At 43.1% G+C, this 14,433-nt stretch overlaps 1 protein-coding gene across 1 annotated transcript in view; it reads left to right on the top strand.

The window, feature by feature from the left end:
* The window catches only part of fgd1 (FYVE, RhoGEF and PH domain containing 1), a 29,058-nt gene extending 14,883 nt beyond the window's left edge, over positions 1–14,175 (top strand). The window contains exons 2-18 of the mRNA XM_063894621.1: positions 1,870–2,175; positions 2,309–2,507; positions 2,663–3,407; positions 3,701–3,790; positions 4,353–4,501; positions 5,433–5,589; positions 5,687–5,825; positions 7,136–7,194; positions 7,648–7,794; positions 7,983–8,075; positions 8,165–8,244; positions 8,756–8,786; positions 8,911–9,012; positions 10,008–10,136; positions 10,948–11,106; positions 11,217–11,363; positions 11,471–14,175. Of these exons, the coding sequence (XP_063750691.1) occupies positions 1,870–2,175; positions 2,309–2,507; positions 2,663–3,407; positions 3,701–3,790; positions 4,353–4,501; positions 5,433–5,589; positions 5,687–5,825; positions 7,136–7,194; positions 7,648–7,794; positions 7,983–8,075; positions 8,165–8,244; positions 8,756–8,786; positions 8,911–9,012; positions 10,008–10,136; positions 10,948–11,106; positions 11,217–11,363; positions 11,471–11,746 (3,008 nt within the window). The 3' untranslated portion in view covers positions 11,747–14,175. The remainder of the gene's footprint in view (positions 1–1,869; positions 2,176–2,308; positions 2,508–2,662; positions 3,408–3,700; positions 3,791–4,352; positions 4,502–5,432; positions 5,590–5,686; positions 5,826–7,135; positions 7,195–7,647; positions 7,795–7,982; positions 8,076–8,164; positions 8,245–8,755; positions 8,787–8,910; positions 9,013–10,007; positions 10,137–10,947; positions 11,107–11,216; positions 11,364–11,470) is intronic.
* Positions 14,176–14,433: the final 258 nt, after the last annotated feature.

The following is a 14,433-nucleotide window of genomic DNA, read 5'->3' as shown; positions in this document are numbered from 1 at the left end:
TCCAATCCCATTTTCCAAAGCAGATATTGATGCAAAAGAGTGCATACAGTTTTAGATTTTTATAAATATTTAGATTAATGACAATGAACCTCTTATGTTTGATTGGTGAGTATTGGAGAACATATTATGTAGTAAATATTAACCAAAAGTACTTATATATTAACATTTTGCTGCGTTTAATTACTTATATATTCTTTATTTTGATATGTCAAATACATCTTATTAAAGACTGATTAAAATGGTTTTACATTAATTATTGTTATTTATTATTATTTTGGAGGCAGTGGAGGCAATAAATTGGGAGTTTAAAAACAATATTGATATTTAATATCATTAGACATCATGTATCTTCCTTCTCCTGGTTCTGGTGTATCAATAATGTACAGAATGAGTATTAAACCGTTTTATAGATCTTTTCGCTCCATTTGGCCTTGCAGCTGTTGATCTGATCCAAAGCAAAAATGTCTGTAGTTTTGAATCTGATATTGTTGTTTTAAATGATTCCTTTTTAGCCAATCAGGTGACAGGAAGCATCAGGATTCAACCAATGAGCTTCAACCTTAACCACAAACATCTCTCTCTCTCTCTCTCTCTCTCTCTCTCTCTCTCTCTCTCTCTTTCCTCCATGTGGAGTTTATTTCTGTCCAGCTGCAGCCAGAGACCTCATATGGAAGCTATTAGTGTGTGTGTGTGTGTGTGTGTGTGTGTGTGTGTGTGTGTGTGTGTGTGTGTGTGTGTGTGTGTGTGTGTGTGTGTGTGTGTGTGTGTGTGTGTGTGTGTGTGTGTGTGTGTGTGTGTGTGTGTGTGTGTGTGTGTGTGTGTGTGTGTGTGTGTGTGTGTGTGTGTGTGTGTGTGTGTGTGTGTGTGGGGGTGAACACATCCTGTCTGTCTGTGTCTTAACAACTTTATTTATAATACTGATTAGAGTAGAACTAAGGGAATGAGAGAGACACTCACTCACACCACAAAAAGTTATTCCTGTACATTCTGATCCTCAAATCTTCCCAAATATTATTATAAGTTTGAGGTAGAAAACATTCATCTTTGCTGTCAAAACTCCCCTAGTGGTCAAAAGTATTCTTTATAATGGAGAAGACTTTTTATCAGTGCTTATTTCTAACTGTCCTGAGTTGTGGAAGTGGATTTGTTTATGTTGAACCTTAATTAAGCATGGATGAAAAGGCAGATATATTGTGCTGTTGATTAGAAGCAGACCCTAGTCTAGAGATGTGATCTGTCGTAATTTGACGATCGACCAAATCAAATAATGAGTATTTTGATTTTCTATTCATCGTGGAAGTCATTTTTAATGCAAATATGGCAGTCTCTCAAATATCAAGATGAATTGTTTTCCTGTGATTTATATCACTTTAAATATGTTATCTTGGAGTATCTGACGACAGACGTTTAAAGACATCATCTTTGGACTTTGAGAAACTGTGATTTTTGAAATATTTCCTGTGGTTTTATAGACCAAAAAATAATAGAAGAATTCAGAAAAGAATCAGCAGATTAAAAATAAACATAATGGTTCACAGGTTAAAAATGTTTGCTTAATATAAGGACAAACTGAATACTTTTTGATTGTGAGAAAGGAAGTCTGACATTTTGATTTAAAAGTAATTAAAACTCTTTTTTTAAACTCTTTTTTAAAACCTATTTTTTTACTTTAACAACAAAAAATCGAGAATTCTTCAGGATTGCGATTACCGGCTTAGTTATGGGGAAAAAGCAGCAATAATGGGTATATAATTACCGGTCCTAAACTGTTGTTTGTTTTGGTGATAATATTCAAACGGCTATTATTTTGGCGGTCTGTGGGTGTGGCCGTTATGTCATGTGACTCATTCTGGCTCCTCCCCCCCTCAGGTCCCTCCTCCTCCTCCAGCCCCAGTTTGCTGGCTAAAGGTCTCTCTCTGGAGACGTCCTGCGGTCCGTGCGGCCACCAGGGGGCGCTGGATGCCGATGCTCCCCAGCAGCTGAGCTCCGACCCGGGGCCCAGCTCCTTCTCCTCAGACCCCGCCTCGCTGGAAGTAGGGGCGGGGCTAACAGAGCGCCGCAGCTCCGCTAACGGGCTCCTGTTGGTCAACGACACGGGGCCGCCGGAGCTACCGGCTACCACAATAACACCAACGAGCAAGAGCAGGCCGCCACTACCCGGACCCAAACCTCAGGGTAACAAACTTTATATAAATTTAAATATGAACGTTTATTTTATTGCTTCCACTCTCTTACAGGTAATTGTAATATTTTTAAAGTAACACTCCCACCCTGGACACTAATTAAGCTCTTTTCCCGCCCTCCACAGTCCCCCCGAAGCCCCCCCACCTGCAGCAGCAAGCGGGGGTGTCGAGGCCCCGCCCACGTGTCCCAGATAAGCCCCTCCCTCCTCCCCCGCCCTGCAGACCCCTCCCTGCAGACCCTCGGGGTGGCCGGTCTCCACCCAGTCGCAGTGATGGCACTGCCTCCCCCACATGCGTCCTGTCACTCATCGAGAAGTTTGAACGGTGAGTTCTGATTGGTCAACGGAGGAGTGATGTCATCATTAAGGGGCTTTATTAGAGTTTTTATAGAGCGTGTCTGAACTTTTTCTTGATGAAATTAACTCTAGCGTGTGTGTGTGTGTGTGTGTGTGTGTGTGTGTGTGTGTGTGTGTGTGCAGCGAGCAGATCATCGTGGTTCCTGACATCACCGGGGGGGCACTGTGCCCCCGCCTGCCGGACACAACCTCCTCCTCCTCCTCCTCACGCCCTTCATCACCACCGTCCTCCTCAGCTGCGCCCCCCCCTCCTGAAGAGGATCCTCCCTCTGATGTCAAAGGTCACGATGACATCACACTGGGGGGTGAGGCAGGAGAGGAAGAGGAAGAGGGAGACCTGCATGATGAAGACGACGACGACGATGAGGAGCTGGCGGCGGCGTGTCGTGACGACGTCCATCAGAAGCGTCTCTCCATGGAGTCGGGTTACAGCGCATCGGAGAAACACCTGGAGGACGACGTGGTTGCCGTGGAGATGAGGGAACAACAGCCGGCGCAGCTCGACCAATCAGAGATCCCCTCCGAGCGTTTGTCCCTCCCCTCCTCGCAGACGGAGGGAAAGCTGGCAAATCGGGACAGCGGCATCGACAGCATCAGCTCGCCGTCGCACAGCGAGGAGCTCTGCTTCGCCGGCGTGGACGACGGGGGCGCGGTCTACCCGTGTAGCCCCGCCCTCCTCCCCCGCCTCTCCAGCTCCTCCTCGTACGCCGGGGAGGGAGGCGACGGGGAGGAGGGGGAGGCGAGGGGCGGCGCCAGGAGGAGGAGGGACTTTTCCGAGGAGGGAGACAGCGACCTGGAAGAGGAGGAGGAGGCCGAGCTGACCCTGGTGCTGCCACCCCCCAAAACAGACAGACAGGACTCTGTGGAGGTGAGACAGGAAGTGAGACCAGACCTTTTGTTCACCAAACAAGTACGTGTTGAGGCGACCGCTCGGCCAAAGCGTCAGAAATATAATGTGACGTTGCTACATGTGTTCCAATGTAGTTTTACACTCACCAGGGATTTGATTTAGTGTAAAATGATGCATGAACAAGAAAAAGTTGTTAAAAAAACAAGTAAACTATTTCTAACACTCCCCCCCCCCCCCCCAGTCGCTGAGATACTGTACAGATGTTTCACCTCGTCTCTCCCTCTCTCTTCTCTCTCTCTCTCTCTGTGCAGCTGTCTGTGCAGCAGAGGGTCTTCAACATCGCCAACGAGCTGCTGCACACAGAGATCGGCTACGTCTCCAAACTCCACCTCCTGGACCAGGTGAGTTCCTGCGCTGCTCAGCTTGCTCAGTCCAGGAGTGTGTTCACATGCTCTCTGGTATCCTGTTCATCTGTCACTTGGAACTCTGGGAACTATACTGTATTGCTTGCATTTGAGTTGAATTGCTCTTTTTACAGTTTGAAGAAGGAATAAAAACACAGGACCAGAATCAGGCCTGACTGGAGCTTTGATCATGCTTATTGTTCTTAAAATAGACGAAGGAAAGAAATGCTATGCCTCTTAAATACAGGCTAATTATGTCTGGATAGATTCTTATTAAAGGGGTTGGATTTTGTCTGATATTATAGGTTCTCTTCCTTTAAGATTTTAGATGATTATATTACTTAAATGTGTATCTATAGTCTGGCATTTATTTGCACCTGCTTAACAAAAGTAGTTGTACTGCTTTCAGTCTTTTGCTCTGAAGGTTGTGTTTGTGATAAAATGTGATCATTATTGATGTTCTGAACAATCACTTTAATGCGATGTACAATTACACATACCGGGAGCGAAGGTTTTGCCCGTATATCCCTCCAGTGTTGACTCCTCTCTCCTCCTGCAGGTGTTCTGTGCTCGGCTCCTGGAGGAGGCGCGCTCTCGCTCCTCCTTCCCCTGCGACGTGGTTCAGGGAATCTTCTCCAACATCTGCTCCATCTACTGCTTCCACCAGCAGTTCCTCCTGCCGGCACTGCAGAAACGCATGGAGGAGTGGTGAGGACGTTACTCCTCTTCTCCTCCTCCTTCCTCTGCTTTTTTGTCTCCTCTGCTACTCCTCTCTTTCCTTTTTAGCAACCCTATCCTTCTCCTTATTATCCTCCTTTTGGCTTTCTTCATCTCTTTCCTCTCCTTCTTTTCTCCTCCTCCTTCTCCTCCCCCTCCTCCTTTTGCTCCTTCTTCCTCTGCTTTTTTGTCTTCTCTTGGTCCTCATCTCTTTCCTTCTTCTTATTATCATCCTTTTTGCTTTCTTCCTCTCCTTCCTCTTCTTCCTCTTCTTGTTTTCCTCCTCTCTTCATCCTTTTTTCTCCTCCTCCTCCTCATCCTCCTACCTCTTCTTCTTAGTCTCCTCTTGCTCTCCCTCTCTTTCCTTCCTCTATCCTTTTCACTTTCTGTATCTCCTTCCTCCTGTTCTTTTCCTCCTCCTCGTTATCCTTCAGCTTTTTATCCTCTCTCCTTCTTCACCGTCTCCTCTTTCCACGTCATCTTCTTTTTCTTCTCCTTTTCCTCTCTCCCCGCTATCATTTTCTCCTCCTTCTCCTCCTTCCTCTGCTATTTTGTCTCCTCTTGCTCCTCCTTTCTTTCCTTTTTAGCATCCCTATCCTTCTCCTTATTATCCTCCTTTTTGCTTTCTTCATCTCCTTCCTCTTCTTCTTTCCCTCCTCTCTTTATCCTTCTTTTCTCCTCCTCCTCATTCTCCTCTTCCTCCTCCTCCTCCTACCTCTTCTTCTTAGACTGCTGTTGCTCCTCCTCTCTTTCCTTCTTAGCACCTCTATCCTTTTCACTTTCTTATCCTTCCTCCTGTTCTTTCTCTCCTCCTCGTTGTTCTTCAGCTTTTATCTTCTCTTCCTCCTTCTTCATCATCTCCTCGTTCCCCTCCTCCTCCTCCTCCTCCTGCTGATTTCCTCTCTCCTCTGTGTGTCTGCAGGGAATCAAACCCTCGTATCGGGGACATCCTGCAGAAGCTGGCTCCCTTCCTGAAGATGTACGGAGAGTACGTGAAGAACTTCGACCGGGCCATGGAGCTGGTGAACATCTGGATGGAGAGATCCGCGCAGTTCAAGACCATCGTGCAGGAGATCCAGGTGTGTGTTTGTCCCAGTGTGTGTATGTGTGTGTGTTTATCAGTGTGTGTGTTAACCTGTGTGTGGGTGTGTGTGTGTGTGTGTGTGTGTTGTGCAGAGGGAGGAGCGCTGTGGGAACCTGACACTGCAGCATCACATGTTGGAGCCGGTCCAGAGGATCCCTCGCTACGAGCTGCTGCTGAAAGACTATCTGCACCGACTGCCGGAGGACGCCCCGGACCACAGGGATGCCCAGAGTATGTAAAACAAACACACACGCACACACACACACACACACACACGTTATAAGTCTGTTTCCTGTCTTAATATTTGACCTTTTAGACTTTGCAAATGGAGCTGATTTAAAACATTCAAGCGTTGATCGGACAATAAAGCACCGTCATATCTGATCACCACAGACGCTAAAACCTCTTTATGATCCGTGCAAACGTTAAGAGCTTTTTATAAACACCACACATTTTAATATTCAATATTAAGGAGGAGAAATATTTTCATTTAATGAAAACTACGTTAATTACATAAGATAAGAATGACTTTATTAATGTTTATGTTGCAGCAGCATAAACAAAACAAGGCAGAGCAAATAATTAGAAACAATAAGAAGAAATAAAAGTAGAGATGTCTCAAAGAAATAGAAATAGAATAAAAATAAACTGGCATAGAAAGATATATACAGCTGACTATGAAGATAATTAATCTATTAACTGTCAGACACTATTGGAATTAACAGAATATACAGCAGGATATTATTTACATTATAGTGCGATGAATGGAATATTAAATCAAATATAAATGTACAGAAAATGTGTTTCATTTGTTCCTCTTGGGAGATATTTAAAAATATAGACATTATACTACAATATAAAGCAACTATGCAAATAATAATGGGATCTACGGTTAAGACTGTGAAAGGCAAACATTACATTTCATTTACATTGGGCGAAAATGGTGTGAATTAAGAACATGAATTGATCATGATTTTGAGTTTAATTACAAATATCTGCGGATAAAACGCTGGACGGATCCAGTGGGTAAGAGAGCGAACACGGTTAAGGGATTTAATGAGTTAATAATGTAGAAATGTTGATACTGCACTAAATAAATGGTCTTTTTCTGCGAGCATCTTCAGAGTTCAGGTGGTTCAGACTTTTTTCTCATGAGGTTGTTTTTCACTTTTTGTGCCGACGCACCTTTTTCCTGAGTAATGATAATAAGGTGCAATAAACAAGATCAAATTGGCCAGAGCTGCAACCACTTATGCTCATGCATCCACACACACACTTGTTCACACACACTTTACCTCCATGCCAGATTTCAGCCTCCTGGGGTGAAAACTGCGACCGCCAAAGGGAGGGGAAATTCTTGTGGACCTACAAACCGAGCGAGCTAAAACATGTTAAAAAAAAATCCGTGAGCTGTACGGCTTCGTGTAGGAATGTGTAAAAGTTCACAGAGTAAAGTTTAAAGAGCAACAGAGATGAAAATAAGGCTAAATGTGTGTGTGAAGGTTACTAATGTGAGCTTTTAAACTTCATTTTAATCTCAGAGTCTCTGGAGCTGATCGCCACCGCAGCAGAACACTCCAACGCCGCCATCAGGAAGATGGTGAGTCTCACACACACACACAACACACACACACACACACACTTAGTTTGTCATTATCTCGACTTCATCTTTAATTAAACTCTGATTACACTCATTAACTGGTTACTCACAGCTGCTGCTCCTTCATGTGGGTTTAACTCCGTCACGTTTCTCCTCACCAACTTCTCCTCTGGATCGGGAGTTAAGGGGAGAGTTCGGAGTGTTTTAGGTGTGGTTTCAAGTCAGTGTATCACCTACTTTAGATGCAGATTGTAGAAAGAGACAGGAGTACCAGCAGGAAGCTAACTGTGGATGTGTTTGATACACCTAATGAAATGAAATATCAGTTAAATGCTAAATGAACAATATTTTGACTCCTTTACTTTTCTGTCCAACAATCTGTTACCCATGCTCCCTTCAAAGACTCCATTAATGAAAACAGTCATTTAACCTGCCTCTGTGTTTCTGTGTCAGGAGCGGATGAGGAAGCTGCTGAAGGTGTACGAGCTGCTGGGAGGAGAAGAAGACATCGTTAACCCAACTAACGAGCTCATTAAAGAAGGACACATCCTCAAACTGTCCAACAAGAACGGCACCACCCAGGACCGATACCTCATCCTGGTACTAGTTTACTCTTACCTATTTCACTACTTCCTTGTATTGCTACTCCTCTAGGCATTGATGTCAGTATTATTTCTTACACATTGTACATGTATACTCTAGTCTATACATTCCTTCAGTATAAAAAAGGTTCTGTCTTTTCTACTGTCTTGTAATCTGCTGCACTTTAATATCTTGTCTCTGTGCAGTTTAACGACAGGTTGCTGTACTGCGTCCCGAAGCTTCGTCTGATTGGTCAGAAGTACGGCGTCCGTGCTCGCATCGATGTGGACGGGATGGAGGTGAGACACTTTTTTAAGTTGATGAAACTGAGAGTAGCATTGACTATAAACCTGAAGCTGATCCAACCCTTCTGTCTGTCTCTGTCCAGCTGAAGGAGACCAGCAGTGCTGCGGTTCCCCGGACGTTCCTGGTTTCTGGAAAACAGAGATCCCTGGAGCTGCAGGCCAGGTACACATACGGACACGGTGCATTTCCATCCACCTGCTTTGTGCCATTTATTTAGCATTTTGGCCAGAAATAACCTGAGAGGAAATTCAGAGATCTTTAAACTTTTTAAATAATGAAACGAAGTGGTGGGAAATATGTATCAATGAAAGCAAAATGCGACGAAGCAATGGAAACAGATTTAAGGAATAAATGATGACTAGTGTACAAAGAGAGGAAAAATACACAGTCTTCCTCACATTTATACATGAAACTAACACTAATGTCTGGTTTTGATGCAGTTTTCAGAGTAGTTTTCTCACCCTTAAGGTTAGACTACCATCTTAATTACGTCACCTTGTTGCTCCCTCTTCTTCTGCAGTGTAATTGGCGCCACCTACTGTTTATCACCTCACAATGCATCCTGGCAGTGGATGGAAACCGGCCAATTCTGCCAATTCTTTTCCAAAATGCTTTTAAAGTTTACAATATATATCTTAGTTTTCTGACAGCGTCTCTGTTTGTGTCTCTGCAGGACGGAGGAGGAGAAGAAAGACTGGATTCAGGTAAACACTCTAACTTCCTGTCACCTGTCAGTGTGTCTCTGTTCAGAAAACTGCTTGTTCATGTGTCAAATTAAAAGCACGACAGAGACTTTTATTGTGAAACTTCTTCTGTGTGTGTGTTCAGGCCATCCAGGCGACCATCCAGAGACACGAGCAGACGATGGAGAGCTTCAGACATCTCAACTGCTCTCTGCGAGACGACGAGTCCACGCCGCCTCACTCCCCGGTAACACACTCACTGAGACTCAAAATAAATACGTCTCAAGCTTAGCCCTTGTGCTTCATTAGAGACATTTAGCAATCATTCTGTGTGGCAGGACTTGTTTCTCATTTAGTTTTTTGACTTTTGGAAGTCTTGAACCTGTATTGAGTCTATAATACACAGTGTGATAAAATCCACTCAGATCCTAAAGGACAAAAATGTCCACATTGAAACCCATTTACACAATTTATGATGCCCATAACAACAGAAACTCAAAGCTTTCAATCCAGAGCCCCGGTCTCATGTTCGCCCTGTGGGAGAAATACAAGATATTTTACTGTTTTTCTGCACCAATAATAGATAGGTAGGAGTACTTGATTGATCCCAATTTGGGAACATTTTTTCGTTGCAGCAGAATAAAAACAAGGCAATGTAATTACAATAAAAAAGAAAGTAAAAAATATACAATTTGGAAAAAAATGTACAGAAAATATAAACAAAAAGACAATATAAAGCAGAATATGATATGTACAATAAGTGTGAAGGTGTGGAATATTAAATAGAATGAATGTACAGAATGGTATAAGTCCAGTTATCACAAATGCATTGAAGTTAATGTTGCTAATCAGTGATAAGAATCCCTAGTGTTCTGTATGCAGAAAGAGTTGAATTCATATTTATCAGTTATTTGACTGAATTTGGTTAAAAAATGCAACTTATTAAAAGTAGAAAAATATGAATGAATTATTTTTGGGAAATTCTTTTGATGCAAACATTTTAGTTTTGAATAATTTCCTAAATGAATAAAGATGCTGTTCAAATTAAAGTAAATTAAAGAGCTACAGGAGGAACCAAATACATCGTTTTCGATTCAGGTTTTTATTCTGTCTTCGTTAAGCTGACTTTAATCAAAATGTAAAACACTCCACTCCGCTTAGTTACAGAGTGTCTTCACCTGCAGTAGATAAACCAGTCAGAGTTACTTTGATTAAACTGACCCCAGATCTGCTCCTCCTCAGAGCTGCGTGGAGCTGGGGAAACGAGCTCCGACCCCGATCAGAGAGAAGGAGGTGACTCTGTGTATGAAATGTCAGGAGCCGTTCAACTCCATCACCAAGAGACGGCACCACTGCAAAGCCTGCGGACACGTACGTTTACATGTGTTCAGATCTGTAATCGTTCATAAATATTTACATTTTGAATCATTAATGACTCCCCTGCAGAGCCTGCAGACGAGGACATTATTCAATATTTACACAAGTGTTAAAATGACTGGTAATTCATGAATATTTACATTTGTATTAATTAACAACAACACTGACGCCTGCGGACTCAGAGGCTATTCTAAATTTACATTTATGATGTCATCTTTAATAAGGTGTGTGTTTTAACACCTGTAATAATGAACAACACTGCCCCTGGACATGCATGTTATTCTATAGTTACAATTATAGATCTATAATAAGTAATAATCAGTACTTATTTTACTGCAGTAAAGGATCTGAGCCCTCCTGGACATTTGAAGTCATTTTAAAGAGGCCTTATAATGATTTTGGGGTTTTCCCTTACATGTAGTGTGTTGAGTGGGTTTATGTGCATAGGCTAACAATCCAAAACTCAGATTTCTCTCTCCTCAAAAAGTGACATCACTTTGTAACACTCGCGCTGCTATTGGCTAGCGCTCCAACACATTGTACATCAGAGGCTAAGGGGCGGGACATCTCTCATAAGTCGACCAATCACAACACAGCTAACCAATCAGAGCAGACTGGGCTCTGGTTTCAGACAGAGGGTGAAAAGAGGAGCTGCAGCACAGGCAGTATGAGAAAGATAAAGAGCTTTCTGAACATTAAAGGATGGAGACATGTCCCAGGAGACGGCCAAAATACATCCTGAAAATGAGGAGAATATGGCCCCTTTAAAAACTGCAAACATCTGACTGACTGTTTTTCACCTCAGGTGGTTTGTGGGAAATGCTCAGAGTTTCGTGCTCGCCTTTCGTACGACAACAACCGCACCAACCGCGTGTGTATCGACTGCTACGCCATGCTGGTGGGTGCGTCGCCGTCGCCCGCCACGCTGAGCAGCAGCAGCCAGAGGAGGCGCTCCATCCTGGAGGTCCGTGTCACGTGTTCGTAGCGTTAGAAAAGAACTCTGATTGTGAACGTTTCCTCTCATTCTCGCAGAAACACTGACCCTCTTTATATCTCTGTCCCTTGTTGCTATAGAAACAGGCCTCCCTGGCAGCGGAGCACAGTGTGATTTGTAGTTTTTTGCACCACATGGAGAAAGGCAGTGGGCGGGGCTGGCAGAAGGCCTGGTTCGTCGTCCCCGAGAACGAGCCGCTGGTGCTCTACATCTACGGAGCTCCACAGGTACCTTTCAATATATATATAATACTGTAAAAGTGTTCTCCTGGAAGACCATGGTGCATTCAGGTGCTTATTGGATGGATAACTGACTGTATTTATCTCCCCTCCAGGACGTGAAGGCACAGCGCAGCGTGCCTCTGATTGGCTTCGAGGTCTCCCTCCCCGAGTCATGTGACCGCCTCGAGCGACGCCACGCCTTCAAGATCTCCCAGAGCCACCTGACCCTGTACTTCAGCGCCGACTGCGAGGAGCTGCAGCGACGGTGGATCGACGTCCTACTGCGCGCCGGGAGGGGGGAGGAGCCTCAGTTGCATCGACCAATCGTGGAGAGCGTGGAGGAGGAGGGGGAGGAGCTAGCGACCGTAGCGGAGGACGAGAACACGTGATTCTATTGGACGAGGATAAAAAAAAATGGCGATGATGAAGATTGGTCCCTGTTGGAAAACCATTACAAAACCAGTAGCCGATATTTACACACACACACACACACACACTGCATGATGACGTCTCTTCTTCTTAACATTTTTGTGACGCAGTGATGTGGGCGGAGCCTCTTCTCCCGCAGGAATCATGGGAAGCACTGTGTTCTTCATCCCCTCAGTTTGGTCTCAAAAACTACAGTACCCATAAGCCTCAGCGGTGTTCAGGCTTTAAAAAAGAACTCTCTGATTTGACGGATTTCCTGGAACGTGAAGCACATTCATCAGCTGCTTCACAAAAAAATTTAACTTATGGTTTCAATTAATCTGGTGTTCAGAGGATCAACTGGTGGAATTTGGTAGTTAAATGACTTTGTAACAGAGCTCACAACTCGTAGAGGGTTTTAGTGCAACAGTATTAACTTATCTCAACCATTTTCAGTTCTCTGCACAGACCAGTAAAAAGTTATCTTCTATTAAGAGACTTACATACAGAAGCTCGGAAACACAAAGCAACGTTAAGGGATTCAGCTTGGACAAACTGGGTTGAATTCACAAAAACTGGATTGCAGCTGCTTTTAGTTTCATGAATCGTGCAGCATTAGCGACGTCTATTTGCACCATCCCAAAGTCCGATTCACTAAAGATACTGCCCTAATGATATTACAATTAACACCCATTAAGGTTTGCAGCTAAATGGCATCTTATTGTGGTCATATATGTTGAAGCTATGGTTGTCTTTGCACTAATCACATTGTAAAGGAAGAGAGAAAAGGAGGTACGGTATTTAAAGGAGACAGAAAAACCTGATTCTAGATTGTCTTTCCTTGTCAGTCGGTTTAAATGTGCTTCAGGTGAAATGAACTCTCTGAAGACACTTCACTGTAACTGCGTGTGGCTTTTACCGCTAAACATGGTGAATTGGACAGTTTTTGCATGATGCTAAATTTAATGCCAAATCCTTGCAAATAATCAGATTTGAATACGTGCAAACACGACAGGAGAACGGAGAGGCACGTTTCTTGGAAGTGCGATTAGGAATGCATTGAACCTTTTGTAGGCGCTTTGTTTCTTATTTTTGTATTCATGCAGATTTAGGGTTTTGGCTGCAGAGGCTGTGCAATCCTTTTGTGAATTCCCCCCTGAGTGCAGTCCAGCTCAGTGTCCCTGTGATTCACACCCATTTTGAACAATTCTGCACTTCCAGTTTTACATCCAACGCCAGCGATGTAACTACAACCACCGTCTGGTGCATGTTGGCTCACAGATTTAGTAAAAAAGTGTTAAAAATTGGTGTTGGAAGTAAATCTGTTGTTTTGCAGAATCTTCCACTATCAGTGTTCAGACTGTTTCTGATATGAAACGGAAACCTTCATTAATCTGACAACAAGTGGAAACGGATTAAACAAGCACATGAAAAAGCATTTCAGAGTGAAAATGGACAACAGATAAAGAATCCCAGCAGAGGGTTTAGGAATGGCTCTTCTACCGGACTCGATCAGCCATGAAGAAGAGATTAAAGAAGAGATTTGTTCCCTGTTTTTAAAAGATAATCCCTGAGACGTGTCAGCAGGAAGTTGATATAGACTGTCAAAAGGAGGAAACGCTGTGAGATTTTTAAAAAAACAAAAGAAGAAACAGACTGATGTGTCCTCTTTAAATGCACTTGAAAGACTTTTGAATTTTTAACCCCCAAATTTCCCCCTGAAACTTCATCGCTACTGTCTGACAAATCCCAACCTGCCTAATGGAATCACCTGTCGAGGGGGCAACTACATTTCCCAGCAGCCTCGGCTCCAAGTGGTGGACTCATTTTACCTGACGCCTCTCTGCCTTCTGCTGGGGAGGTTCGGTACTGCAGATTTTTTATAAATCACTGAGGCGGTTCATCGGGGTCCTAAAGAAACCTCTGTTTTCAGATCACCAAAAAAAAGCAGATTAAGACTCCAAAAATGTAAATATGGTGACTTCATTTGTTTAGTTTGTCATTATTTGAAGCATACCTTTGGAGACTGTGAACCACTATTTTCATTGTTAATCATTTTGCTGATTATTTTCACACTTAATTTGGATTGTTTGGTCTATAAGATGTCAGAAAAGTAAACAAAAAAAGTCCAAAATGTTTTTTTAAATGCTTTAGTTTTTCAGTCCAAAGATATTCACCCAATATTAAATAAAATATATGAGCTTATAACCACCATTAAGAGAATCTAAACACATCTAGACGTCACTTTGGACTCCCAGAGATTTTTTATTTTATTGACCAGACAGTTGATTGGTTAATTGAGAAGATAATTAGTTAGAGAATGAAAATGATCGTTAGCTACAGCACTGATTGCAGTAAGAACCGAGGCCTCTAAAGGACACTGATGAGCGCAGCCTAAGATGATGATGGTGAAGGTTTTTTTTTTTTAAAGATGGATGTAAAAAGAGTTTTTTAAGACGGATACATGAAGAGGAACCAGGAACCAGCTGGACTGTACACCTTCATGTTGTCAGATGGACTCGGTGGGGGTTTGTTTCCTGGATGGTGGGAATTAATCCAGCTATTAGACGGAGCCGAACAGAACATAAATGAATAGACTTTAGTTGTTTTTATCATGTTCGCTTCCAGTGGTCCAGTATCTCTCTCTCTGTCTCTATTAACACCTTTT

Source organism: Eleginops maclovinus, chromosome 1, assembly GCF_036324505.1.
Source record: "Eleginops maclovinus isolate JMC-PN-2008 ecotype Puerto Natales chromosome 1, JC_Emac_rtc_rv5, whole genome shotgun sequence".
In the NCBI taxonomy this organism is placed as follows: domain Eukaryota; kingdom Metazoa; phylum Chordata; class Actinopteri; order Perciformes; family Eleginopidae; genus Eleginops; species Eleginops maclovinus.
Note: the sequence above shows the minus strand (reverse complement) of the source record. Positions and strands in the feature narration are given on the sequence as shown.